This window comes from Amphiura filiformis, chromosome 1 (assembly GCF_039555335.1).
Source record: "Amphiura filiformis chromosome 1, Afil_fr2py, whole genome shotgun sequence".
In the NCBI taxonomy this organism is placed as follows: domain Eukaryota; kingdom Metazoa; phylum Echinodermata; class Ophiuroidea; order Amphilepidida; family Amphiuridae; genus Amphiura; species Amphiura filiformis.
The window spans coordinates 39222808-39250437 of record NC_092628.1 but is presented as its reverse complement, the minus strand read 5'-3'; the positions used below and the strand labels follow the sequence as shown (position 1 = coordinate 39250437).

General features: G+C 37.3%; 1 protein-coding gene across 1 annotated transcript in view; it reads right to left on the bottom strand.

Annotated features, from left to right (window-relative positions):
• LOC140166176 (uncharacterized) overlaps window positions 1–18357 on the bottom strand; it is a 36505-nt gene extending 18148 nt beyond the window's left edge. Inside the window, exons 1-4 of the mRNA XM_072189579.1 lie at window positions 18272–18357; window positions 10798–10996; window positions 9328–9461; window positions 7827–7981 (exon numbers count right to left, since the gene is read on the bottom strand). Coding sequence (XP_072045680.1) covers window positions 7827–7981; window positions 9328–9461; window positions 10798–10996; window positions 18272–18344 — 561 coding nt within the window. The 5' untranslated portion in view covers window positions 18345–18357. The remainder of the gene's footprint in view (window positions 1–7826; window positions 7982–9327; window positions 9462–10797; window positions 10997–18271) is intronic.
• Window positions 18358–27630: the final 9273 nt, after the last annotated feature.

The following is a 27630-nucleotide window of genomic DNA, read 5'->3' as shown; positions in this document are numbered from 1 at the left end:
TGATGATTCACCATTGCAGCGAAATTACAGCACTTTGAGTCCTCTAAGATCTGGAGAAAGGCGCTTTATAAATCCAAATTTTACTTTTTTTAAATTTATTTAGCTACATGTATAAAAATATCAATTTTTACTAATTAACCATAAATAATAAAAGTTTGTAATACAAATATGCAAATAAGCTCATTATTATTCAGAAATATGCAAATAACATTCACACAAACTATGCAGCACATCAGGCCACCATATACTATCACCATACTAAGTTAGTTTGAAGTTGATCAGTTATTGCGTTTAAGCTGCAGTGTAGATTAATGAAAATGTAGCTAAAATATGCAAATCAGCTCATTAATATTCAGAAATATGCCAATAACATGACACAAAACTATATAGCACATCAGGCCACCATATCCAATCACTGCACCAAGTTTGCGTTCAAGCTGCAGCGTGGATTAACGAAAATATCAAATATACAAATAAGCTCATTAATATTCATAAATATGCAAATAACCTGATAAAAAACTATACAGCACATCAGGCTATCATATCCTATTACCATACCAAGTTTGAAGGTGATTGGTTATTGCGTCAACGGTTGCACAGTATATTAATGAATTTGCTTCCGCCTGGACAGGCAGCCAAACAAACAACCAGGCAGGCAGACATGCAACTCTCTGGATGATATTACATAAGCCCATATGTGTGGGGCCAATATCAGGACATTCCTCGTATTCAGAACGCTATTTGGTTTGTGTGTGGTGTGCTCTCATTGCCTACAAAACTACTGTGGAAACGTTGCCATCCGATTAAAAGTGATTTTTACGATTACATATGTGACCGTTCACGGCGAATGAGCCGTAAATTCCTCCCCCGGTCAATTTTGTTTTATTTCATGTTTAAAAAATAAACATCATAAACTTAAAAATGGTATATCATTTGACTTCAAACGATGTCCAGAAGCGGGGTTATGGTTTGTTAAACTTTGCTCCTTCAACAAAATTATAGCTTTTACGTTTTTACATGTGTCTCTTTTTCCACATTGCTGGCAATAAATATCAAACAATCATAATTGGCGGTCATTTCAAATCATCCCCAAGTCAACGAGGTTTAAGAAAGTTGGTTATGCATACCTGTACAAAATACAATGCCTGGTAACCCACCACTTGAACAGGATTTAGCAAAAGCAAACAAAGATCAGAGCTATTAAAAGTTCTATAGCCATCTAAGGTAGAAGCTTATTATCCACTTCAACAATAGGATTATTGATTAGTTTTTGACTATCAAAATGAGACTGATGTCGCGTCAGCTTAAGTTACCGATGAATACGACCTTCGTACACATTTACACCGTAACTCAGAATACAATTTAGGGAATTTACGGCTCATTTGTGCTGCCGGGTCACATATTACAAAGGGCCATTAAAAAAGTTCTGCATCGACTCTCTGTTTTTGCAAATATTATACACTACCCATGAAAATTACTCCAAGATATAGAAGAACTTAAGAAATAAAGCCATATTATGTGTGATTTGCTTCACAACGATGCCCTTTATTTTGTTGAATTTCTACTTTTTGCATGATTGAAATGCCCAATGGTGTACTAAAATACCTTGTGAAAGACTAAGCCTGAAGTACTTTGATTACTTACAATTCAAATTTTTTATAATAAAACCGGAGATCTACGCTTTTATTCAGAGTTCCAAGATCCAATGGTGGCTAAACACATTGTGTGCATGTAGTATTGAATCATTGAATCAGTGACTTACAAACTGTGTACATATCACTATTCCTCTTACGTCTTGTTTGTTTCATCCTAGCTGTGTGAAGCTACGTCAATATTCAAGATAATAATACAATCGGTGAGCTAATACGCTCATAGTAGGCACTGGAATGAAATAGCAATTTTCTTTGTTTTACCATTTGTTTGGCTCAAAATTAAAAAGGGACAATGTATACGTCCTGAGATAATGAAGTTCTATACACCAACACCGGCCCCTGCAAGGTTGGCACATTAGATATGCATCATCATTTCAGGGCCCATTCACTGATTACGTCCAATTAAACTTTTCAATAAGTAAAAGAGTCAGAAAGTTACAAGTTTCATTTTTAAACCTCGTCCTGGAATACTAATCAAGTTTGTGAATATTAAATGACAAGTAGCATGCTCTCTTCAAACTTTGACTAAACTATAAAACTCTTTTACTTGATGAGAGGCAAAATTTGTACATAATCAGTGTATACGTCCTGAGATAATGAAGTTCTATACACCAACACCGGCCCCTGCAAGGTTGGCACATTAGATATGCATCATCATTTCAGGGCCCATGCACTGATTACATCCAATTAAACTTTTCAATAAGTAAAAGAGTCAGAAAGTTACAAGTTTCATTTTTAAACCTCGTCCTGGAATACTAATCAAGTTTGTGAATATTAAATGACAAGTAGCATGCTCTCTTCAAACTTTGACTAAACTATAAAACTCTTTTACTTGATGAGAGGCAAAATTTGTACATAATCAGTGTATACGTCCTGAGATAATGAAGTTCAAATGCACCAACACCGGCCCCTGCAAGGTTGGCACATTAGATGCATCATCATTTCAGGGCCCATGCACTGATTACGTCCAATTAAACTTTTCAATAAGTAAAGGAGTCAGAAAGTTACAAGTTTCATTTTTAAACCTCGTGCTGGAATACTAATCAAGTTTGTGAATATTAAATGACAAATAGCATGCTCTCTTCAAATGACCAAAACTATAAAACTCTTTTACTTGATGAGAGGCAAAATTTGTACATAATCAGTGTATACGTCCTGAGATAATGAAGTTCTATACACCAACACCGGCACCTGCAGGGTTGGCACATTAGATGCATCATCATTTCAGGGCCCATTCACTGATTACATCCAATTAAACTTTTCAATAAGTAAAAGAGTCAGAAAGTTACAAGTTTCATTTTTAAACCTCGTCCTGGAATACTAATCAAGTTTGTGAATATTAAATGACAAGTAGCATGCTCTCTTCAAACTTTGACTAAACTATAAAACTCTTTTACTTGATGAGAGGCAAAATTTGTACATAATCAGTGTATACGTCCTGAGATAATGAAGTTCAAATACACCAACACCGGCCCCTGCAAGGTTGGCACATTAGATGCATCATCATTTCAGGGCCCATGCACTGATTACGCCCAATTAAACTTTTCAATAAGTAAAGGAGTCAGAAAGTTACAAGTTTCATTTTTAAACCTCGTGCTGGAATACTAATCAAGTTTGTGAATATTAAATGACAAATAGCATGCTCTCTTCAAATGACCAAAACTATAAAACTCTTTTACTTGATGAGAGGCAAAATTTGTACATAATCAGTGTATACGTCCTGAGATAATGAAGTTCTATACACCAACACCGGCCCCTGCAAGGTTGGCACATTAGATGCATCATCATCATTTCAGGGCCCATGCACTGATTACGTCCAATTAAACTTTTCAATAAGTAAAAGAGTCAGAAAGTTACAAGTTTCATTTTTAAACCTCGTCCTGGAATACTAATCAAGTTTGTGAATATTAAATGACAAGTAGCATGCTCTCTTCAAATGACCAAAACTATAAAACTCTTTTACTTGATGAGAGGCAAAATTTGTACATAATCAGTGTATACGTCCTGAGATAATGAAGTTCAAATACACCAACACCGGCCCCTGCAAGGTTGGCACATTAGATGCATCATCATTTCAGGGCCCATGCACTGATTACGTCCAATTAAACTTTTCAATAAAGTTACAAGTTTCATTTTTAAACCTTGTGCTGGAATACTAATCAAGTTTGTGAATATTAAATGACAAATAGCATGCTCTCTTCAAATGACCAAAACTATAAAACTCTTTTACTTGGTGAGATGCAAAATTTGTACATAATCAGTGTATACGTCCTGAGATAATGAAGTTCTATACACCAACACTGGCCCCTGCAAGGTTGGCACATTAGATGCATCATCATTTCAGGGCCCATGCACTGATTACGTCCAATTAAACTTTTCAATAAGTAAAGGAGTCAGAAAGTTACAAGTTTCATTTTTAAACCTCGTCCTGGAATACCAATCAAGTTTGTGAATATTAAATGACAAGTAGCATGCTCTCTTCAAACTTTGACCAAAACTATAAAACTCTTTTACTTGATGAGAGGCAAAATTTGTAATAATCAGTGTATACGTCCTGAGATAATGAAGTTCAAATGCACCAACACCGGCCCCTGCAAGGTTGGCACATTAGATGCATCATCATTTCAGGGTCCATGCACTGATTAAGTCCAATTAAACTTGTCAATAAATAAAAGAGTAGTCCTTTTGGTTAACATACATTTTTCCATATTTGTAGGTGACATTCTAAGTCTTTATACTCTTGAAGAAAAAAAAACAGAAGTTACAAAAGTTGAGGCAGAACTTACTGGGTTGACCATCTTTATGTACATGTATCAAGAATGTTATCAATATTCCCATGGAGAAGAATCAAGTTTGGTTAGGGTAGGGATGTACATCTGGAGTTTGTAAGGTAGCACCTATATATATATTTTTTATACATTCTTATATAACAATGGGATCCAATTTATACCCAGAGATAGCTGCTACATGGATCATGGAGTATCTGATACAGTGTGCCGAGATGCCGGCGAGTGCGCATTTGGCAATCCACAGACAACAATTACAAGAGAAATGCATGTGCTGCTTTCTGTTCCTTTTCCAGCTGCTTCTGCTTCTTTTCATTCCATAGATGAATGAAAAACTGGAGGTAAAACACAAAATGCTCTTGGCTCATAGATCTGGCACTATATTTAATTTTTTGAAGAAATGAATTAAACTGCTCACATATCTCAGTGTTGACCCCAGAGTTAAGTGTTGGAACTCTTTTTGAAGAGTATACATTGGGACATTTGTGTGAAAACCCATGAAAAATATCATGAAAAAATCGACATTCACGCCAGAAAGAAGGCTCTCGATTCAAACAATATTCCTCTAATTGGCAGCTGAAGTCATAAAATACTTCAGCTGGAGGGTTTTCCATAAACAAAAATGCAGATGAAAAAGGATCTTTGCGTCCTTCACTTGAAGGAACAATGTGAAAACCATAACAGTGTCCATGAAGTGGACAAAACCAAAGAAAAAGAAATGTTGTTCCTCCTTTTGACGAATCATAGTAGACCTTTTTACAAGTTTTCTGCTTATTGTCTTTGTCATTGCATGAGTATATTGGCATTTCTCTTACCCTCCCCCCATGGTCGGTGAAATAATAAGCACGTCCCTGCTCTGCTGGATTGTAATGCTCAATGATGGTAGTTGCATCACATGGTTGCTTATCAGATCGGTGGATGGTCAAAATGGAATCCATCAGGTATTTCAAAATTCAATAATCTCACCTGCATGTAATTCTGATTGTTTGGTAGCTACCTGGAGTAATTTGAATATTTCTGGGAGGTGCATACTTAAAGAAAGGATATTCTGGTCATTTGGATTGTTGAGAGCAGTAGATAAATGATCCAGAAAACGATAATTTATAAGAGACGATAGGGGATAACTTGTTGCAAGAAATTTCATAATAGGGTGTAGAGCGTGTAACACATCAATATCATAATCTTGATTGATGTATGATTTCATCAGTGGTTGACACTTCTCTGGAGTTTGAGACATAATATGTGCTTTTCTGTCATCTTCACTTCTTTCTGAATTTTTGTTTTCTGACTGACCCAGGCATCTTGAAACAAGATAGAGTAAATCCTGCTGAGCAAGAGTATTTGCTTGCTTAATATGAGAATTAGCATTTTTAGAATAAGAAAAAAACTGCCGACCTGTCCGGCTATGTTGCTGCTGGATCACTTCCTCACATGTAGGTGTTTCAATTGAAGAAACAGAAGAATACCTTGCAAACATTCCAATCTTAGTTCCATCACAGGCTAGAACTTTGGGATTGGTGCCACACACTGAGCAGCTTTTGCGGAAATCAATTTTGAAATTGGCTAACCACGAAAAAATAAAATCGGTAAAAGTTTGACGACTCATAAATTCAGTGTCTTTCGGATATCGTGATGACATGATTGAACAGTATCCGGTAAGTGACATAGAAGAGTTTGTTACATGATTAACAAAATCCCACCCTACTTCATCTCCCCCCGCTGTATGGCTTGACAAAATATGAAGAGCATCCTGCTCACCTGAGTACATTATACGACATTCAGTTTTTCCATTGAGACACTCACGGTCATATATACACACTTTAATGACACCTACATCTGTAAAAAGAGATGTAGCATGGTTGTATCTTTTTCTTATAACTCCATCAGGATGTTCATCATCAAAGTATTTACTGCCACATTTACATATCAAGTTTATGTCAAGATGTGGTGACAGTGAATGAAATTGATCATCAGTTTGGTCTAACTGTTGTGTAACACTTAATTGGCCTAACTGTTGAGTGACACATAACTGGAGTCTGCCCAATCTTGATTTCAGCAGGACAGGGTCATTTTCTGATGTTGGTTGATGCGTACTAATGCAATCATATGACCACAGACCTGTATTAGTATCAAAGTGCCCTGGAGCTGAGGCTTCTACAGGGTCATCTTCTACATTCTCCTCATCAGTATCATGAGAAGGAGTAACAGTAACATCATCATCATCATCATCATCATCATTATCAACAGTAAACAACTTCCACTGTTCCCTGTGATTACTCAATGATTTCAGGTGCTCACAATTGAGAGGGTTGCTTATATCCTTGGGCTTCCTTGTGTGGCCAGCTGAAGCAAGGCATTTCCCATTCAAGCACGAAAACCTCTGTCCTTGAAGGGTCACAATGGCACAGGATCTCATGTTAGGAGATAACACAGAGAACCTATGAAAAGTACTATCACTGTCGACCCTAAGAACTGGGATATTTAGCCCCTGTTTAGACTTCATCAGTTTACATAAAATATGGGTTTGCGGTATCCTAGCAGAATCGTTAAATAACAAATCATACATCGGATCCACAAACTCTGTCATAAAACGGACATGGCAACACTTGTTGCTGATATTAATGGCACTCATGACCATCTGCATGTGACAATTACATGTATACGAAACATTACCTTGTCCACATTTCCATCGCCATATGTGAACGAATTTATTCTTATGGAATGTACCTGCCTCGAGATTGACATCATTCATTACGACGATGTCTAAATCAAGAGCATGTACACGCCATTGGAACATACCACAATCAGATATAATGTGTTGTACAAATCTCATGAATGGGGTGGCATCATTACACGATTTGACAGGATCAGAATTTTGTTGAAAATTATCACCTATGTGAGGAGGCATGTTGCTTTCAGGGACATCATCAGACCTGATCTTTTTGGTTCTTGATAGCCCCTGTGCAACAGCTCTTTTGCTGGTGCTTGTACTTGCAACATCGGCTACTCCTACTAATTTCAAAACATCATCATATCTGCCTAACCTGAAGAAATATAAAACCCTATTTCTAGCTGATGTAGGTATGTATTTTGAGTTGACAACATCTTTGTCACCCAAAACACGGTCCCCTGTGGAAAGATAAGAATGAACACCTAACCCATCCCGACGACCTGGGGCAGAATCATTTGATAAAGAATTAATGATAAGTGCTTGACGAGACAATGAAATATCCTCATCTTTGAATTCATGTACATAATCAAGAAAATACTTACGTGTGGCTTGCGATGGAATGCCATGAATCAAATACTCATTAATTGTGGTAAGTGCGTCACTGAATATGCCATGGGCAAATTGAAAGTCATGGGAATTTGACAAAGTCAGACTCACCTGTTTCTTCTTGAGGAAGATCAACAGGCCCAGGTGCTTTATGCACTGGCCACTAGGGAGGGACGTCAGCTGAGTCGCAGTATTATTGACAGAATACTTGTTGGACTGTGTGATTCTGTCCCACTTTCTCCCTAATGGCGTTGATGAATCTGCACCTACAGAGTTAACAAAAAAGTAAATTTGGTCAATACAAATGTACGTAATAGTCTCTGTCTTGACAGAAAATATGGGTATCAAGCATGTTAACATTGGAGCAAACTTGGAAATAAAAAATATGAGAATCAACAGTCCTGGGTATCACCCATATTATTTATCTTCCATACATCATACTTATATATGCCAGTATGTATGGTTTCAAATTCACGTACATTTGGCAGACAAAGGTACAAACAAAATAATTGAGGGTAACGTAAGATGAAGTCAACATGGCCCAGAACTATTGATATTAACTATGACTTGGTAATGGTAGACCAATGACTAATGTTGATGTATCCTCAAGAGACAACTATCAAGTCTATTTACATGTAATTTTAATTCATCTCTTTATCCGCAACCATGGAGTAACAACTTCATGGGCATTACCTCCTTCTCTTTATCTGTAGGATCCGATACTATTTCACTTCTGTGGAATAGTATTTTAACTCCACTTAATTTGTAATCCAGAGGGTGATGCAATTCAAAACTCAGTGTTAATCAGTGTGAGTAGGTTTTCTGAAGACTTTTATCTTCACATGCCAATGCCATTGCTAACCCGCATGATAAAGATATCAAGGGCACAGAGTTGCCAGTTTTCCACTTCCTCCCTGGTTAATTGAATGTTGCCTCGTTGATGTGACTTGTGAATCTGCTTTTATAACAAAATAAAAATAAACCTAAAAATAGGCATATTCTGCATAAGCGTTCAACTTGATAAGGGCTCTCAGACAAACTATTAAACTAAGATAGTGATACATTTAAAAGGCAGACCTGTTGGGTTTACTTTCACATAATTTAGATAATCAATGCATATAAACTACAAAGTGATTACATTTACAACAGGTATTCCTGGGTATATTCTGGTACATGTATTCCTGGGTATGTTGTGGCCGACTTAAGGAAAGGACTGAATTATATAATATAGATGTAAAGTTTGGAGTATAAAAAAGGATGAAGACCTAAAAAATATTTTCCAACTTCAGGGCATCTTTTACATTTTGTACATTATTTAGTAGATTACAGTGACAAAGAAAATGGTTTAGCAGTTTTACTTTTCAAGGTTGAAAACTTTTTTATATGTACATTCGCTGTTCTTATTGAGTAATATAAAATTATTTACATTATATGTGATACACCTTCACTGTCACATGTTGATGCAAGTTCATTTTCTGAATGAAAGTTACTGAGCTTTTACAGACATGTGTATCTCCAATAGTCAATATGATCGCCAACTGACTATTTGGTGCAGAATATATCAACTAGATGAGGAAAAAAATTTGTGAAACAAACACATAGAATCTATTACCTGAGCTGCGCTGCCTCCTGTGTTGGAGATCTGTAGAAGTCATGACCTCATACATCAGATTTTCTGAGAGGTCCTTAGAGATGGCTTTAGTGACTCCTACCAAATCTCCAAATTCCAAGTAGCGGGTGTACATCCTGAAATTGAAAATAATATATAGTGGTCCTGAAATAACTGCTAGCTATTGTGTTTTGTGAATTGCAACTTACAACATGTATAACCAATGCCCATTATACCAATACCATCTGGTATAAATTTATGTCCACTTTGATCAGGTTGTCTTTCTTGAATTTGGTAAAGTACAATGTAGCAGCATAAATTGTCCAGGATGAAGCAGATCACAGAGAAAATGTTAGACTGCTAATTATAGGTTAATACATGAGTATCACTTGTTGAGAGTGAAATTGTACACAATAATGCACACATACTGAGATGTTGATTTAGGGATTCAATCATGTTTCACCGTTGTTCATCACCGTTTAATAACGATGCTTGTCGCGTCGTCTGCGTGGTTTATTTCGCGAGGGCAGCTTTAGCTGCCCGAGAAATAAGTAAACCACGCAGACGCGCCGGACGCGAAGTTGTTAAACGGTGATGAACAACGGTGAAACATGATTGAATCCTTTCAACAACGAAAAGAAGCAAAAGATCGTATAATTCACATGATTATTTCATGAGGAATGTTAGTCAATCATTGCCCCTCAGCCTTACAAAATCTTCGATGATTTCTCTGTTGATATCGGCAATAAAACTACAGAATAAAACTGCATGTTTAGCCGCTGCCAGAAAAAATATTGAATTCAACTTGTAAAGCTTGAATACGCACACATGTTCCAGGCATGACGAATTTTACGCGCTCTAGCGTAACGCGTAGTCTCGCTTCGCGTTCACGTATACGCTTACAGTAAAAGTGTGGATTCATCATGGATTAACAACGGTTGGCTCCTGTACAAAGGTATAGGAAGAGTTGTTGAAATGCGTTTAATGCATGAGCCCCGAAGGGGGGAGTGCATTAGACGCATCAATTTCTCAGTACAAGTGCATTATTTTGTACAATTTCTCGAGCAATAAGTGATACGCATTTATTTAACCTATTTCATACATGAGAAAAAAATGCCGTGATTTTTGCTATTTTTATAACAAAATCGACACTAAAAATGTTGAAAAATACCCGCAAGAAAAATGAATCAATCTTACGCGGCGCGCGAAAGCACTGCACGTAGTACGCAGAGTGAGTGCCCGTGCAATTATACAATGCATTAAGCGTATTTTCCTAACGGCTTTTCAGGGTGGATCAGAGTGGATCTATGGGTACGGGTGATCATAGCCACTCTACCATTTATGAGAGCAAAATCATGCAAATCCAATATTTTTGGGTTATTTTTGCTACATTGTATATGGCCTCCCTCTTGTAGATGTGAAAATTCTTGACATTTTTACAAGTTGAGAATCCCTGATCTATGTACTACATACCTCTGTCCCACTTGAAAAGTGGAGAGGTATGCCCCAGACTCTGTCAGGCCAGAAGCATATGCATCGATGATGGAATTCTCCACAGCTATGGTCGCCTTAAGCATATGCTGCTGGCCTGATAGAGTCATGGCGCATTCCTCTTCTGCCTTAATGTACGGCCAGCAACGCTTCAACATGCAGATGACTGCTGCATTTTGATCTGAAAGTAATAAAACATAATATTTGAGTATAATTTATGAAAAGTAAGCAAGCCTTTATATGATTAAAGTTTTTTTAATTTACAGTGGATACAAAACTAATCTTTCTGAAACACAAATGAACAAATGAACCAAAGATTATAATCACAGAATTGTTTTACTAAAAACATTTTGTGAGAAAATCAAAAAGAATACATTTTTCAGTAGTTTCGGAGTCATACATTTAGATCGGTATTCAAAAAATGACTTGGAATTGTGACATGACAATTGCTGCCATCCAGCATGTATTAGTTTGCACAAGGTCCAATGCACACACTTGAGGTCATGCACATAAACACTGAAAAGGAACTTGGCTTTATGCAAAAAATTATAGTGCAGCCCAGGTGTTTGGGAAGTGTGTATCTTCTCCCCAGTCAGATTTTTATACCGAATGTCCAAATTCGGAGAATATCAGTCTGAGCAACCACCAGGGGGGCCACTGTAATGGCAAGGGAGGGGTATAAAGATTCACATATTTTCACAGTACCTAACATGAATAGAGTATCAATTTCATGTAAAATTTGTGTAAAACTGGGTTACATATGTTTTTGGAGCTCTTACATACTTGGGGTAGTTTTTCTTCTTGTGTGCGATTCCTTTGCAAATTCCTTTGGACTGGTTCATGTTTTTAAACCCTGGTTTTACGCCTATGACACCGACCCTGGAGACCCGGCAGGTGGCATTTGCGCACATCAACAGGGCCAACGATTCACAGAGTTTGGATTAGGTCACAAGGTGCTCTATTTGGGCATATTTACGATCAACACCTGCGTATAGGATCAATCCTTCCGTTCTTGTTCATAGACTTGAAACATGCACTTTGCTATGAAGTTGAATCTAAGACTGGAAAGGATTGTGGGAAAAGCGCCACCATAACTGAGGGGTTTAGTTTAGAGTGTGATCGGAATCCGTCCCTCACGTGAGGGACAGACATCAATAGATTAATTGCTGTGTTTAATTAACCCTTGTTAAAACTTATTCCTTTAAGTTAGGTTAATATATAACCCTTCAACCAATAGTTATTTCATGCATGAAAATGTTGCCACATGTGCATCAATTATTTCACTATACAAAATTTTCATGTGTGAGGGAAGGAAATCAATAGAATAAGCAATCACCACCATTAGTTACATCTTCAAGTTTTCTATTGAAACTTATACACATGTTTAATCAATATATACTTTTCATGAAAGAGTAATGTTCCATCTCTCCAAAAATTTGACTCAGTTTGTTTTCAAGGCGTCTATGAAACTGGTCCAAAGTTTATGTGAGGGACAGACATTTTCTATGTGAGGGACGGACAAAATGTTACAAAATTTCAAATTTGGCAAGATTTCTCCAAATCCACCACTAATGCTATCCTTGACATCTAAATGAAATGCAGTTGTCAAAATACTTCAAGTTCAGTGGAAATATCATATGATTATACCCCCTAAATATAGTGTGAGGGACGGACAGCTTGTCTGTGAGGGACGGACATATGATGGCCTAAATATCTTATTCAGTGTGTATTTCACTTTTAATTTCAAATTACACAGAAGTTTTACTTCATGATGTTTGTTTTCAATACCCAATTATAGTTTTACTGATAAAGAAGCAGTAATTTACAATAATATCAATTTTAATAAGTTGGTGTGAGGGACGGACAGACCCTCTTTTTTAGCAACAGGACCGTCAATTCCAAATATTTGGGAGCATGACCTTCTGGGATTGGCCTGAATTTGTTTTAGACAGACTCTCTGACTGGGCAGAAGAATTGGGTTTAATATTTAGTGGCCAAATTTTTTCACTCAACATACATTGGTACCTGTACATCCAAAATAAGTTGGTGTGAGGGACGGACATGTCGGTCCCTTAATTAATTAAGGACTAATAACTCTTAGATTTAAAGATTGGTAATTTTAGTTTCTTTATCTCTAGTAAGGTGAACACTAATATTGATAGATAGGATGTATGCTATTTTAATTCCTTAGAATATTTCTCAGAGAAACAACTTTTTTGGATTTTTATCCGTGAGGGACAGACACAATTTCTAGCATTCACTGACCTCCAACTCTCTTCTGAAAGACATCTAATTAAAAATCTCATTGATATTTCATGCGGCAGGGGTTGCACTATTGATATGTAAACAAAAATATTTTCACTCAACATACATTGGTACCTGTACATCCAAAATAAGTTAGTGTGAGGGACGGACATGTCCGTCCCTCACATTAATTAAGGACTAATAACTCTTAGATTTAAAGATTTGGAATTTTAGTTTCTTTATCTCTAGTAAGGTGAGCACTAATATTGATAGATAGGGTATATGCTAATTTAATTCCTTGAAATGTTTCTCAGAGAAAAAACTTTTTTTTATTTTTATCCGTGAGGGACGGACAAAATTTCTAGGGTTCACCTTCCATGACCCCTCCTATCTTCTGGAAGACATCCAATTAAAAATCTCATTGATATTTCCTGTAGCAAGGGTTGTACTAATAATCTGTAAACAAAAATTGACAATAGCATATAATCTCTTCCTAAGAGAAGTAAACACAGCCAAAAACTAGAAACGTCGCGGTTTTCGACGCAAGGCGTCGATTGGGATGCCTCCACCATGGGGCGATTTAAATGTGTACAAATCCATTGTTAGTAATTTGACCTCAGATGACCCCTGGGTGACCCCGAATGATTCCAAAATGACATGCCAAAAATTTGGCTCTAAATGTTGACTGTACCCACCAAGTTTCATGCCCATACCACCAATTTTATTAATTTAACCTTAGATGACCCATGGGTGACCCCGGATGACCCCAAAATTGACTTTCCAAAAATTGACTCTAAATGTTGACTGTACCCACCAAGTTTCATGCCCATAAGACAATATTTAGTAATTTGACCTTAGATGACCCCTGGGTGACCCCAGATGACCCCAAAATGACCTTCCAAAAATTTGGCTCTAAATGTTGACTGCACTCACCAAGTTTCATGCCCATACGACCAATTTTATTAATTTGACCTTAGATGACCCCTGGGTGACCCCGGATGACCCCAAAATGACCTTCCAAAAATTGACTCTAAAAGTTGACTGTACCCACCAAGTTTCATGCCCATACGACAGTTTTTAGTAATTTGACCTCAAATGACCTTTGACCTCAGTATATGACCTTGAACCCCACCCAAAAAAAAGTAGCCAGAGTTTTTGACGATGACCCACCTATCCTGAAAATTTGAAGTCAATCCGCCCATCCATGCCCGAGATACAGCATCCGGACGGACGGAAGCACGGAAGCTCGGACATTGCAAAAACAGTATGCCTCGCGGTGGAGGCATAAAGAAAGTCTCCAGTAGTTCCATCCCCATTTAATCAGATTCTGATGAGTTTATGGCAAAATAATTTATATAATAATTTTCTATGTATCACTCTACTTCGAAGATTGATACCAAATTTGATATGAAAAGTTTAATCATCGTGAGCATGGGAACCTTTCTTTGGAAATTCTTGCAATTTTAAAAATGACATAGGCAGTTGTATCACGCGGCGGAGCTAGCGTGTGTGCCAAGAATTACGTCGCCTGAATAGGCCGGCAGGTTAATCGACAAAGCGTGACTGTTTGTGACTGCGGGAATTTCAAATGGGGTATAACATGTCGGGTTGTATCATGTGTAGCTGTTACACACATTTCGGCGTTGTTGTAAAGTTCTTTACCAGGAGATTGATTGAGTTCAAGTTCTAAACAGTTTGCGCAGACTTCAAAATAAGTAATGAGACAAATTATTTTCAATACGTTTTCAGCATTCACACAACATTATCTGCAATGGCTTCTTTTACGACATTATAAAAAAGTATTTTACATCTACACATCTACATGCATCTGAGAGGTCTAAATTCATTGTCATTAAAGGTTTGCCCATGCATGTCAAAATGCAAATCAAATACCCCGCTCTTTTAATTGTGCGCAGGCAAGCATGGCAAGTGTATAATGATTCCTGTACGGGTTGCTTCGGGCCACATAATACGCTGATACCATGCATTTACTTTTGCGTGGTCAATTCGTAATTTGTCATTTTTAAAATTGCACAAATTTCCAAACAACGGTTCCTTTGCTCATGAATGATGATTAAACTTTTGATATCAAATTTGGTATCAATCTTCGAAGGAAAGTGTATTGAAAATTATTATATAAATTATGTTTCCATAAACACATCAGAATCTGATTAAATGGGGATGGAACTACTGGAGACTTTCTTTTTTGGCTGTGTTTATTTTCATAATAATGCAACATAGTGTCCGTCCCTCACGATACAAATAATGCACGCAACTTTAGCGGCACGGAAAACACAAAATTTGCGACAAATTTTTCTTTTTTCTTTTAGATTATTAAAATATAATCCTTTCCACCAAATTAAAACCATTTTTTATGGAAACTTGAATAAATCCTATTTTTTCACCAAATGTTACCCAATTTCCGATCACACTCTTTAAATAGTAGGTCAGCTTCTAGCCTCAGCATCAGACTCTATGGTGCCTGAAGACTATTTTTTTGCTCTTTGAACTCACCAATTTTTTATTGTACATGTCCAGCAAGCTCAGGCTCTCGGGTTAGAATTTATAAAGCTCCTGAAGGCATGCGCAGCAGCTTCTAATTTTCCGGGGTGGGTCGTCTTAAAAAAAAACATTTACGGGGATGTGCCGCACAGACTTTCGGTTGCTGACTTTCTCTATACCTACTTTTTGTTGTTTTTGCCACCCATCAGTATACCAATTTTTGACGCTCATCTGAAAAGCACCCAAATTTGCCGCGGTTTTAGGGTCACTTTTGCCCAAATGTGCCCAATTGGGCGCATTGGTCTCCACTGAAAACCCAACCATCGATATACCAAAATTGCTGAAAAGGTACCCCCAAACCATGGCACATCCCATACCTTCAACCAGACCCAGAAAAAAATGTTAATTTCTGACATGATCGTGTTCTGGGTCTGAACTGTTTCCATAATTTGAAATCCTGATGCCAAATTGGACAAAAGAAGCACATGGTCCTACTTCACAGTTTTTTTAATCCCCTATTCATGTTTATTTATTTATTTACATAACTGGCTAAAAATACATCAAAAATACACATACACAAAGCATATCATAAAATAAAAATTATAAAAGATTGTCCCGGTGGGCTAGCCAGGAGGAGCCAGGAGCGCGAACACTATCACCCAGTGGGGCGTGACCCCTCCAACCCACCGAGACAAGTGAAATCAAAACATAAATATTGCACATTTATAATATTAATAAATAACACATTACACATATTTCAGCTACAATATCAGAAAAATTTAGGAGTCCAGCTCCAGCTCTTGCATAGTCATTTCAATAAAATGTGTTTTAGGTGGCTTTTGAATGGCCTCATACTTTTATGTAAAACAAACTGATCCCTGATGGACACTGGAAGTGCATTCCAAAGACGAGGAAAATTAACACTAATGGTAGGCCCTATATTTAAAACATGTTGCGTGAATCACTCTATTGTGGACCATCCTTTTGATACTTGAGTATTTGGACAAGCGGAACAGTTTTGAATTGACAGGCCCTTTGTCTACCTCTCTGTTTGTAAACAAACGAGGTTGATATTGTCCTCCTCTGCGAATACGAAAGGCAGCGTATAAATAGTACGGCACTACATGCTCATGATATTTGCTGGCAGGACTATATTAATTTAAATGTTACTAGTTCCAGTAACTGTAACTCGGTATCTTTAACATTTATATTATAAATGTCAGTACCGAAGGCGAAGGCATGCAGGCAGGTCTATATTGAAATGTATGTGTATACGACTCACGTCATGTCGTCGAGTCTACACCCATCGAATGTGTGTCATCGGCCCTCAGACACACACACACAGGCATAGAGTTCTGTAGTACCTAGCATGTTTTGTTGACATTTCTTTCAATGTTTACCTTCATGACAGTTCTAATACCATCAACTGAGAACTCAAATACAAAGGATATCAATAGAGGTTATCCACTTTACTCATGTGTGACTTCTAACAAAAGGCGCCGATTCCCGTAGTATTCCTTATTCAAAACAATTCAATGCATGACCTCGGAGTTACCTGCATGACTCTTGGCGGGCTATTTTGAAACAATCATGGTTGCACATGCAGGTACTTCTTTTGAAAGTCCTAAACAAGGTATAGCAGTCGTTGGTAGGATATGCAGCTTATAGAACACGGATAACCTCTATTGGCATCTTAGTCTTATTCAATCAAGTTTATAACATTATCAATGAGCAGAAAGTCACTGAGTCATGCCATTCCATGATATTTTGCAATAACAAGACCATGTTTTCCTTGATTTTGGTATGAAATTGAGCAAATAAAATTCAATGTCATGTCAATTTTGAGTTATTAACTTTAAGGTCCATAGCGTTGGCCTGGTCAACTGGCAAATTTGTGTAGGAACTAAATACCAACAATTACTAAATGTTTATGTACTAGGATTTGGGCAGGTAACCTTGTCTTTGCATATCACCATGTTCTTTTAGATGGTCAGGACCTTACTTGGCTTGGCGAGTTGGATACTTTTATTATCATGGATTATGTTATGCCATAAAATGCTGAGCTTGTGTAACATGAACACTTAATAAATCCAGAATGACCAGATGTGCTGTTACTGTATAACCCTTCAACTAAAACTGATTTGAGGTAAGTTTTATCTGTTTGGAATCTGTATTGATTATTCTGAGGGAATTACCAGGGCGGATTTAGGGGGCGCAGCCGCGCGCCCTCTATTTTTTGACTAGCAAAGGCGCGGTAACTTAAAAATACAAAAATTGTAAGAAATTAAAAAAAAGGAACAAATTCGGCCATGAACAGCAAACAATGGGCCAAAACCGTTGAGTTTTCGAGGGGGTAACCCCCTTTAACACATTTTTTTCTTCGTCGACCAAAAGGCGCCCCCTTTATCAAAAATTCCTGGATCCGACCCTGATTACTGCAATGTAAACAAACTAACTCATGGCCCATATTAACCCCGGATATTAACATGCTGTACTGGTTTTCAGTACCCTGTTTTCCATGGGTGACTGTAGGAACCCATGATTCGATCCATGTACGTCGAGTCCGCGATCCCGCCCGGACCCGGTCATTCACTCATTGATTGCTTATATTTTAATTTTTAATAGACAGTAAGACTCGTAAATTTTGAGTCTATAAATTCACCAACCATGCGACTGTGTTTAAAACGAAGCAAAGAAAGTTTGGCATTACCTGTGCGTGCTGCGCGCTGGGCATAATCGTGGAAATACTCCACTTTCTGCCCCAATTCTGGACGCGTACCCATACTTAGAAAATGGCTGCTGACACTAGTTTTTTAAACTTTATTAAATGCAGCACGTCTTCCAGATGACGTCATTAGTAAGTAGATTCTGATTGGTTGAATTTGGTTCCAATGATTTGTCACTCGCCCGTGGTGTAAACATTGGAAATCGTGAAATAATTTGTGCATGAACTGTTTTGTTATTGTATCAATCATTCGTGTATTTCATAATTCTGGATACAGTTCTCGTGTGCATTTAACGCAATTCAACTGAGGCGATTGTTAACCAGGAAGTTAACGTAAGCACTAATTAACTCTCGTTCTTCATGATTTTTTTATACTGTTGTCTTATTTTTTTTTTTGGTAAGCTTAAAAATATCTGAATGCCAATGCAATGTAATTTACAATGAACCAGGAGATGAATGTAGATTTGCTATCCAGTGACATTATAATGTTGGATGTCGAAATAGTCCTGATTCCTGAGATGAGATTGGATGATGGTGGATTCCTTTGCTCAGGAATGTCATTACTGGTAATTGTGATGTAGGACTTGGTTTTGTATAATGTGACAGTAGATCTATTGTCTGATAACTGGTGTCTATTTTATTATGTATATATCTTTTCAATATTACCTCGTATTTTGAGGACAAAATGTTTTCTTAGAAGGGGGTAATGTAACGGAACCCCCAGTAGGCACCTCAGTAGGCCTACTAATATTGAAAACCATCATTTAAACTTCGGCAGCGCTAATCATAATTTTATCATATTTTATAATCTTTTCATTTCAATCTTTATTTCATTTGCTTAGGTATCGCGTGCTTGCTTTGCAGGCTTAGCGCCGCATACATAAATTGCGCGACCTAATTACTTGCGCGATATAGAAATGAAATGCCGATCGTGTATCTTGGAGCGGCTGAGTTGCGGCCCAGGCTTTGTACCGGGTGGACGTGTTTTCATGTCTTGCAACTTCGCACTTCGGCACTCGGACATTCTGATACTAGATTCGCTGATCCTTTTTAGGGTCAGCTACGTGAGTGTTGTAATAATTCGTTATGATTCGTATTTAGTATAATGTCTGACTAGAAATGTGCTTTTAATTTACTTATAATTTTTGTATACTTTTGGATCACGGAGACTCAGTAAGCGCGGATTAATTCGAGTGAGTTCTCGCTTATGGCGTGATCAGGTTTTTGGCTTTTCTATTTTTAACTTCAGTCAGTTGTCAGATAAGCGAAATACGCATCATCGATAAAAACATAAATCATTAATTTCTTTAGTTAATTTATCTCATTAATTGTCACGATTTTCTAATCAATACTTGACCTTTTAATAAATAAGTAATATAATAAATGTATTTGAGAGATCGGCGATAGAGTCCGATACTCTAATTTTAAATCATCAATTTGAGCGTGGGAAATTACAGCAATCAGCTGTTCATTTGTAAACAAACCCACGATGATTTTATAAGTGAAGCTTTTATGCCGATGCACTCGTGACTTTTACAGGATGAAGTGACTGATTTTAGTGATTTAATAATGTCGTTATTTTACTGATAATTTCAGTGATGAGATTGGAGTTGTAAACTTGATACGTGAATATTGAATATATTGTTGTGCATTGTGAAGCTGATAGTTTACACTGGGAAACCAGTACAATATAATATTGATAATTTTATATGTTGTCATGAGTCACTTTTATTGATCTCATTTCTTTAATTAAGTTACTTAAATTAATTAATTCACCATCCGTGGCAAATCACAATCAATCTTACAACCATTTCATAATCAACAACGACCAGGTATTTATGCTATTCATGATCCTGACATTTAGGCCTATATTTCACATCGATCCTTTGGGGACTTTCACGCTACCATATTTAGTCCATATCTAATTTGTAGGCCAAGGCACATCCGTTTCAATACTACTGCACAGCTTGCATCATTTAGCATGTACAACACACAACTGTGTGTTCATATAATACTCTATCACATCAAACAATATTTACACCAAACCCCTGAATGTATCAATTAGGTCTGGCATTTCCCACTTTTGGAGCAAGTCAATCACATAGTCATCCGCCATGATGATGAATCTGACCCTGATTTCAAGGAAGGAAACCCCTCTTTTGCAAAATTCGATCTTTTTTAAACAACGTTGTTTAAAAGTTCCTTTTTTGGTATTACTAGCGATCACCCGTCTTGCGCGGTCAGAGTCTTTCGCGGTTTGTAATTTTATTTTTATTTTGTGAACATGTAAATGTTTTATTTAATGTGATTAATGGTATGATAGGAGACTATATTATATATCATTTAGAAATATAATTTGTAGTATCCTTTCCATATAAATCAATGGCTTGAAATTGCAATTACATCGTGATCGAAGCAAGTCTTCTTGCCACCATATCATATCCACCGTGAGAAGTCTTGCCACTGTTTGATGCTGGCCGTCCTGATATTTAAGATTTTTATGCATTTACAGTACTTTTAGCCCATTTTGGACGAATTTGTTGTACCTTTTGGCCATTTTGTACCATTTTCGTCCAAGTTTGTCCCCCACCTTGAAATGTACCTTGCTGCCCCCTGCAAAAGTCCTGGCTACATCACTGAGCAGATTAACACAATTTTATTCAATTCCCTCTTGGCCCCCTGTGGTATGCTGGCTGACAGATATTTAAGATTTGTATGCACATACTTGTTGTAATTTTTATTTGTTAGCCCATTTTGGATAAATTTGTTGTACCTCTTACTTTTTAGCCCATTTGTGACAATTTGCCCCCCCGCATGAAATTTGGCTTGTCACTCCCCTCTCTCTCTCTCTCTCTCTCTGAAAAAGTCCTGGCTACACCACTGTGCAGATGAAACAATTTCATTCACATTTCCTTACACTCTGTTTCATATTATTAAGTTATGCTGATAACATAGCATTACCACAAAAGAGCAGAGTAGGCCTATTCATGGTAAATACAATTCAGTGGTTTGAGAGGCAAATAGGCAATTGCACCATATTATAATTAACACAATTAAACTATAATACCCTCCTCACTTTGCTACACCAACAGCCCTTAGGGACGCATCATTAGATTCTCAGGGTGGGGGTAAGAAGTTTTTGAAAAAAAAAACTTCACCCACTACATGAGCACAAAAAAACTTTCCAGGTGACAAAAAAAAAATTCGCCACCAAAAACAATTCGCAGACAAAAATTTCATTCCCCGACCCTAACTTCCTACCCCCCCACCGAGTATCAAATGGTGCGTCCCTTATAGGTATGAGATGTTCATGATGGCAATCTTGACCTACAAAAAGGACATTATGAGATGACAATCTTCCAAAAAGGACATTTCATCCTTTTGAGTAAATGTTGACTTTATTGATGTGTGACTAATTAGGTGTTCGTACACAGTCCCTGGTATTACATAATACTGTGTGATTGTATAATAGGTAATTCAATGACCATCCAGACTACAGGCATAGTATCTTGACACCAATGCCAAAACAGAAGGCCAATTTCAGGCTATTTCAGGCTATGTCAACATTAGTGTATTGTGTTGGTGTTAAAATTTTTAGCATGCAGTTCGCTGCCACTGCCTTAGCCCTGCCTTTGAAACTAATTAACATAATTTGACACCCTTAACGTAAACAAAAACAAAATTGGACGTTTTATTGGGGTGCGGACAACTTTACTCTACATACGCAAAAATCCGTTTTCGAAATAATGTAAAATGTAGAAGTTTTAGCCTTACCAATTGAAAAACTCAGTAATTTATTATAGATTCATGAATTAAACACACACTTTTTAAAATTCAAGGACTGTCTTTTTGAACAATGTTGTTCAAAGTTTGAACAACTTCAATATATGAAAGGTCAAAATTTTCAATTGACCGTCGGCTTTTCCTCCCTGCTACATACACTTTAAGAATATATCATTAGATTTATATAATTTACTTGAGGACTGTTATATATCAAAAATTTGAAAAATATCAAATTTTTATAATTTGTCATAAAATTTGTATTATATTGTGATTTTCAAAAAATGAAAATTATTTGATATCAGAAAGACATGCTTCATTATTCAGAATGCAATTCGATAGGTCTGAGGTGCTCTCATGTCCCACAAAAATACTGTCGAAATGTAATAAGCGCTCATTTTAGATCCCTTAATAACACCAAAATAATTTTTAAAAAACACAAGATGGAGGAGATACAACAAAATTGCAAATGCCTGCAACGGTGTTGCACTACCTTACAAAAAATAAAACACACCCCCCCCACACACACACCCCACACATAACAACAAAACAAGACAAGTGCGGAAGCCTAACGCCAGCAAGGATCTTGGATGATCTTCATGGGCGCTGTTGAATATCAAGGACTTCATCACCAACATCAATGAAACATTGTTAAATTTCATTTGAGTTTTCACCATCGGAAGACATTTCCCTGATGACCCTGTGTTCACATCTGGTAGTACCTATGAATTCAAGGAGGTAAACTTCCTCTGCATAGTGTCCTGCTCATATACAGTGATGCAAAAATCGAGTAAATTTGCAGTAATGTTTTGAAGGACAAGCTTTCAAATGAAACCAAATTCATAACCATGTGACAAAGTAAACAAGGTTCCACGAACTTTTTAACAGCCCCTTGTATTCATGGCCAATATACTATTTTATTCAATTCTAAATGAATTTCCACAGAAATAATTATTTTTTTCCAACATCATTTTTTAACAAAAAAGTATAGTTTCATGTTAGCATCATACATTAGCCCATTAGTACTGTAAAATAAACAGCACTTGAAGTTTTCGCAAATACAAATATCCATGTTTTATAAGAAAGGGATACTGTTTTCTTTTTTCAAATAGGTCTATAATTAATTATTTAAGAAACAAAGAACATAATTAATTTTACAAGAAGAAGAAATAACTGATAAATTTGACACGGCGGCACCTCCACCCGCCCCACATTATGTGACCCGACATTTAAATTATAGTTGGGAAATAGATCAACCCCATTCAAGGTTTTCCATTTACTGAAAAATGCTAGTAAATTCATAACCTGGCTTGGGCGTGAAATACCATTAAAGCCATAATGTACGATGTCTATCACATTTTAATTTTGTTATTCTTTATTCAAAATGTTGAAATAATATTAGTAATAACTGCCGGGAATGGTTGCTGTCCAGTTTAAGCTAAAATAACAAGGTAAAGTGAAAAAAAATCCCACTGGTTATTTTGGCCATTTAACATGCAGTTCTAAGGGAGGACATAAAGTCATAATAAATATTATGACTTTATGTCGAGCTTTGCTGTGTTGAGCTACAAAGACAACAATTTTGGCCAATTCCATTTAGGCGCAAGTTGGGACATGTGTAAATGTTACAAATATGCAAAAAATCAGGTTTGACAAAAATTAACCAATTTCAGTATTATAAGATCGTACATACTGTTACGAGTCGTACTGGACTCAAGGCCAAATTCACCTTTTACCCGAACTCAATTCAGAATGCACAACAAAACACACTGTTTAATTAATAAATTGTTAACAATATCTGAGTCTCAAAAGACTAATGTGATTTATAATGAACTGATACATACATAAATACATGCAATCAAACACATATATTATTTTGAATATTCGATACTGTTACTTAGCCTGTAGCCTTCTTCTTGTTGTTAATTGTATAGTCTCTTTTTCTCAATGTACTTGATGTAAATTTATATCCTGATTCACTTGTCCTGCGAAGATCGCTGTTCAGCGAAGTCCACTGAAGACTTTTATATCATTTGCATAAATCCTCGCACAGTTGACTGTGCTCTTTTCACCTTCCACACCATTTCTGATGGAAAAAAGGCCTGCATTGCAGATGTCCCCCTTTTTTGCACTTATATTGGCAGATGTGTTGTTTCATAAACCAGACTTCAGCAAGTCGACAGAAGAATATATTACTTTCTTGGAAGAGGTGCGCACTTGACGTTTCTAGATCTTTGATTACATAAAATATTTCTGGTTCTTAATTTCCTTCTTTTGGAGGCATATGGACTGTAAGTACACAAACGAGCCCACAACAACACTAGACTAAAAAAAAAAGGAAAAAAAAAGAAAAAAAAGGAAGGTTTTATTTCAAACTCAAATGGTGACCCGCAGGTCAAATTGCTAGAATTGTACATTAAACACACCTAAACAGTCTGTAGCACAACGGCAAGCCGTTTACAGTAAAATACAACGGCTGGCAGTTGTCATCAACGGCTGCCCGTTGCCAATTCGGGAAATCGGATTTGGGCTCTCTTTTTCGTAATTTGTGCTCACTTTTAGGGAATTGTATGCATATTTTAATGTTGGCAACACTACTTTTTCCGCCCAACGATCACATGACGTCATCGACTTCAACTCCGACCCTGCCACAGTCCAACTATATTTTGGGACCAACTTGGTTCCTACGACCCTGGTCGTATGAGACATGTCGCTGTATCAGTCCCATTGGAAATGCATTGTGGCCAGCGTCTTTTTAATATTGAGTAAGAGACTACATTGATTGATTGATTGAGGCCCCCTGAGTTGATGAAAAATTTGAAAAGTGGTACGACATGCTCTTTATAACCACAATCTGGTCAATCAATTATCGAGAAAAAAAAAATACAGGTAAGGGGTGGTGCAATGATTATGTGTACCCTGGGGTGGTGAATTATAGGTGGGGGAAAGATTTTTGGCAGGCCAAAGGGGGGGCAAGCATTTTTGGCAGGTCAAAGGGGGGTCAAGCGATTTTTGGCAGGTCGAAATTTTTGCCATTTTGGCACATGATATTTTGGGTACCGTTTCTATATTACGCCTGCCCTAGTTCGCAAGGCAAACTTTAAAAAAACGGGCAAAACAGACGTGTCATTTATCGGTATGACATTTTCGTTATTGATGCTGCCCTATTTTAAAAAAACCGGGCAAAACAGACGTGTCATTTATCGGTATGACATTTTCGTTATTGATGCTGAGCTAAGTACGGTATGGGTTCCTCGTACTATATTACGCCCTAAGAAGGCGTAGGAAAACGTTAGGAACATGTTCAAATATGCAAAATTTCCTGCTCGCTGCGCTCGCATTATATGATAAGACAAGGTTTTAAATTCGGGTTCCCCAAAATCTTGCATGTGTAAAGGGGGGCAAATAATTTTTGGCACGTCAAAAGGGGGGCAAAGGTTTTTGCACGTCGAAAGGGGGGGAAGATTTTGGCACGACCAAAGGTGGGGGGGCAGCGATTTTTGGCAGACCATTTTGAGAATTAACCACCCTGGGGGTACACATAATTATTACACCACCCCTAAGTATACAGTACGGTCATGACGGTACGTGAAAAAGTAATTACTAGACAAAGATCTCATATTTAGACACTATATACAGGCCCGTAGCCAGGGGGGGTTCGAGGGGTTCGATCGAACCCCCTAAAATTTTGACACAAAGAAAGGAGAACATGGGAAATGTGGTTGAAATGGCCATTTTAGCACAAAATTGTTATTTTTCTCGGCGCTTGGCGCCAAGATTTTTCCCATTAATTTTAGATATAGTATAGGCATAAATGATGACTTAATTTAATGCTATAAATACAGCAGAGTAATTATTTGGCTCTTTGTCTCATCTAGATTTGAAGACTTTAACAATTATTTGGTGTGCAAAAAAAACGATAACCGAGAAAGAGATGAAGGGAGTGATATAACATAGGAAAATAAGAAAATAATTGACATTATTTGTGATGAAATAACGCACCTGATTTACAACTTTTTCTTGTTTTAACTGCGCTAATTTCCCTCTTTGCTATAATATATCCATATATTCCTGATAGTAATGTGAAAATGATGCACCAAATGCCTTCAATTGGAACTTCCAAAATTTTTCCAATTCTGAGGGGGCACATCCCGGGGGCACTCAATTTTTTTTTTAGTAGGGTGTGCCACCGCCAGTTTCGAACTTCGAGGTCTAAGGAACTGATCGGCCGGCCAAAAAAGGGGTCTAGGGAACTGATTTGGCGGCCAAAAGGGGTCTTGGGAACTAATTAACCAGCCAAAAAGGGGGTCTTGGGAACTGATTAGCCGCCAAAATCTGAAAATGGGGTCGCGGAACTAAACAATGCAGGCCAAACCAGGGCTCAATTTCGTTACGTTTTTGCCACAGATTTTTGAAGGAATCGATTTCACTTTGATCAAGAAAATCATTAAAATTGGTCTGATGGGGTGGCCTACGATGGAAATCTCAGCAAAGCAAAACAGCATTCGGATCAAAATTACTAGACCCTGCAGACCTACCTATAGCCTACTGATAATTATAGCAGCAGCGAGCAGCATTTAAAAGCCCACCATAAAAACAAACCCACAAAAATATTTTTTCAGTGCCGTAACTAAAGAAAAACATTTAGGCTACATTGAAATGTCATGCATACATGAGACCATTGAGTGAAGTATGCAGAATTTGACAACCATTCCACTATTGGCACTGAACCAGTAGATCGTAAATTACCTTTTAATTCACTGTTATGGCTAGCTGCAAGGACGTGTACATAATTATTTGAGGTACTTTTCCTTATATTTGGCAATTTTATTCCCAAAAGAGATCTCAAAATCATTTATTTCCAGCAAAGTGTTTATCAGCTGAAGGCCTCGGCACTCGCCGGCCGGCAGTGCTGCAATCACTGTTTACAATCAACCAACCAGTGTTGCCACTACTACAAAGTACAAGAAGCCCAAAATCCCGCCCAAAATCCACCTTACTCCTATACAATGTGTTTCAATGGGGAAGAAATCGATGGAAAATTCCCTTTGAAGCTTTTTGGGCTCGAAATAGTAGGACAGAAAACACGCCAATCAAAATGCCAATGAGAGCGGAGATCGATGATCTGAGGGTCTATGGAACGGCTAGAAAATTTTTGGGGCTTCAAGAGCGGCAATCAATGAATTTAGTGGGTCTAAGGAACGGCTAGCGGCTCTGAAAAAGGGGGTCGTCGCCGCGGCACATACCCGTATAGCTGGGGAATGTGAGTGCCCCCGGGGCACATCCCCCTCAGACACCCCCTGCGCATGATTTGAAACTTTTTCTTGTTTTGACCACGCTAATTTGCGTCTTTACTGTAATATATTAAACCCATAATATGTTGATAATAATGTCAAAATGGTGCAATAAATGCCTTCAATATTGGGACTACATTTTTCAAAATACTTCAAATTCTCAGCTCAGACACCCCTACGCCTGATTTGCAACATTTTCTTGTTTTAACCACGCTAAAAAATTGCCTATTTGTTTTAATATAATTATTGAAACCAAATATAAGGTAAAAA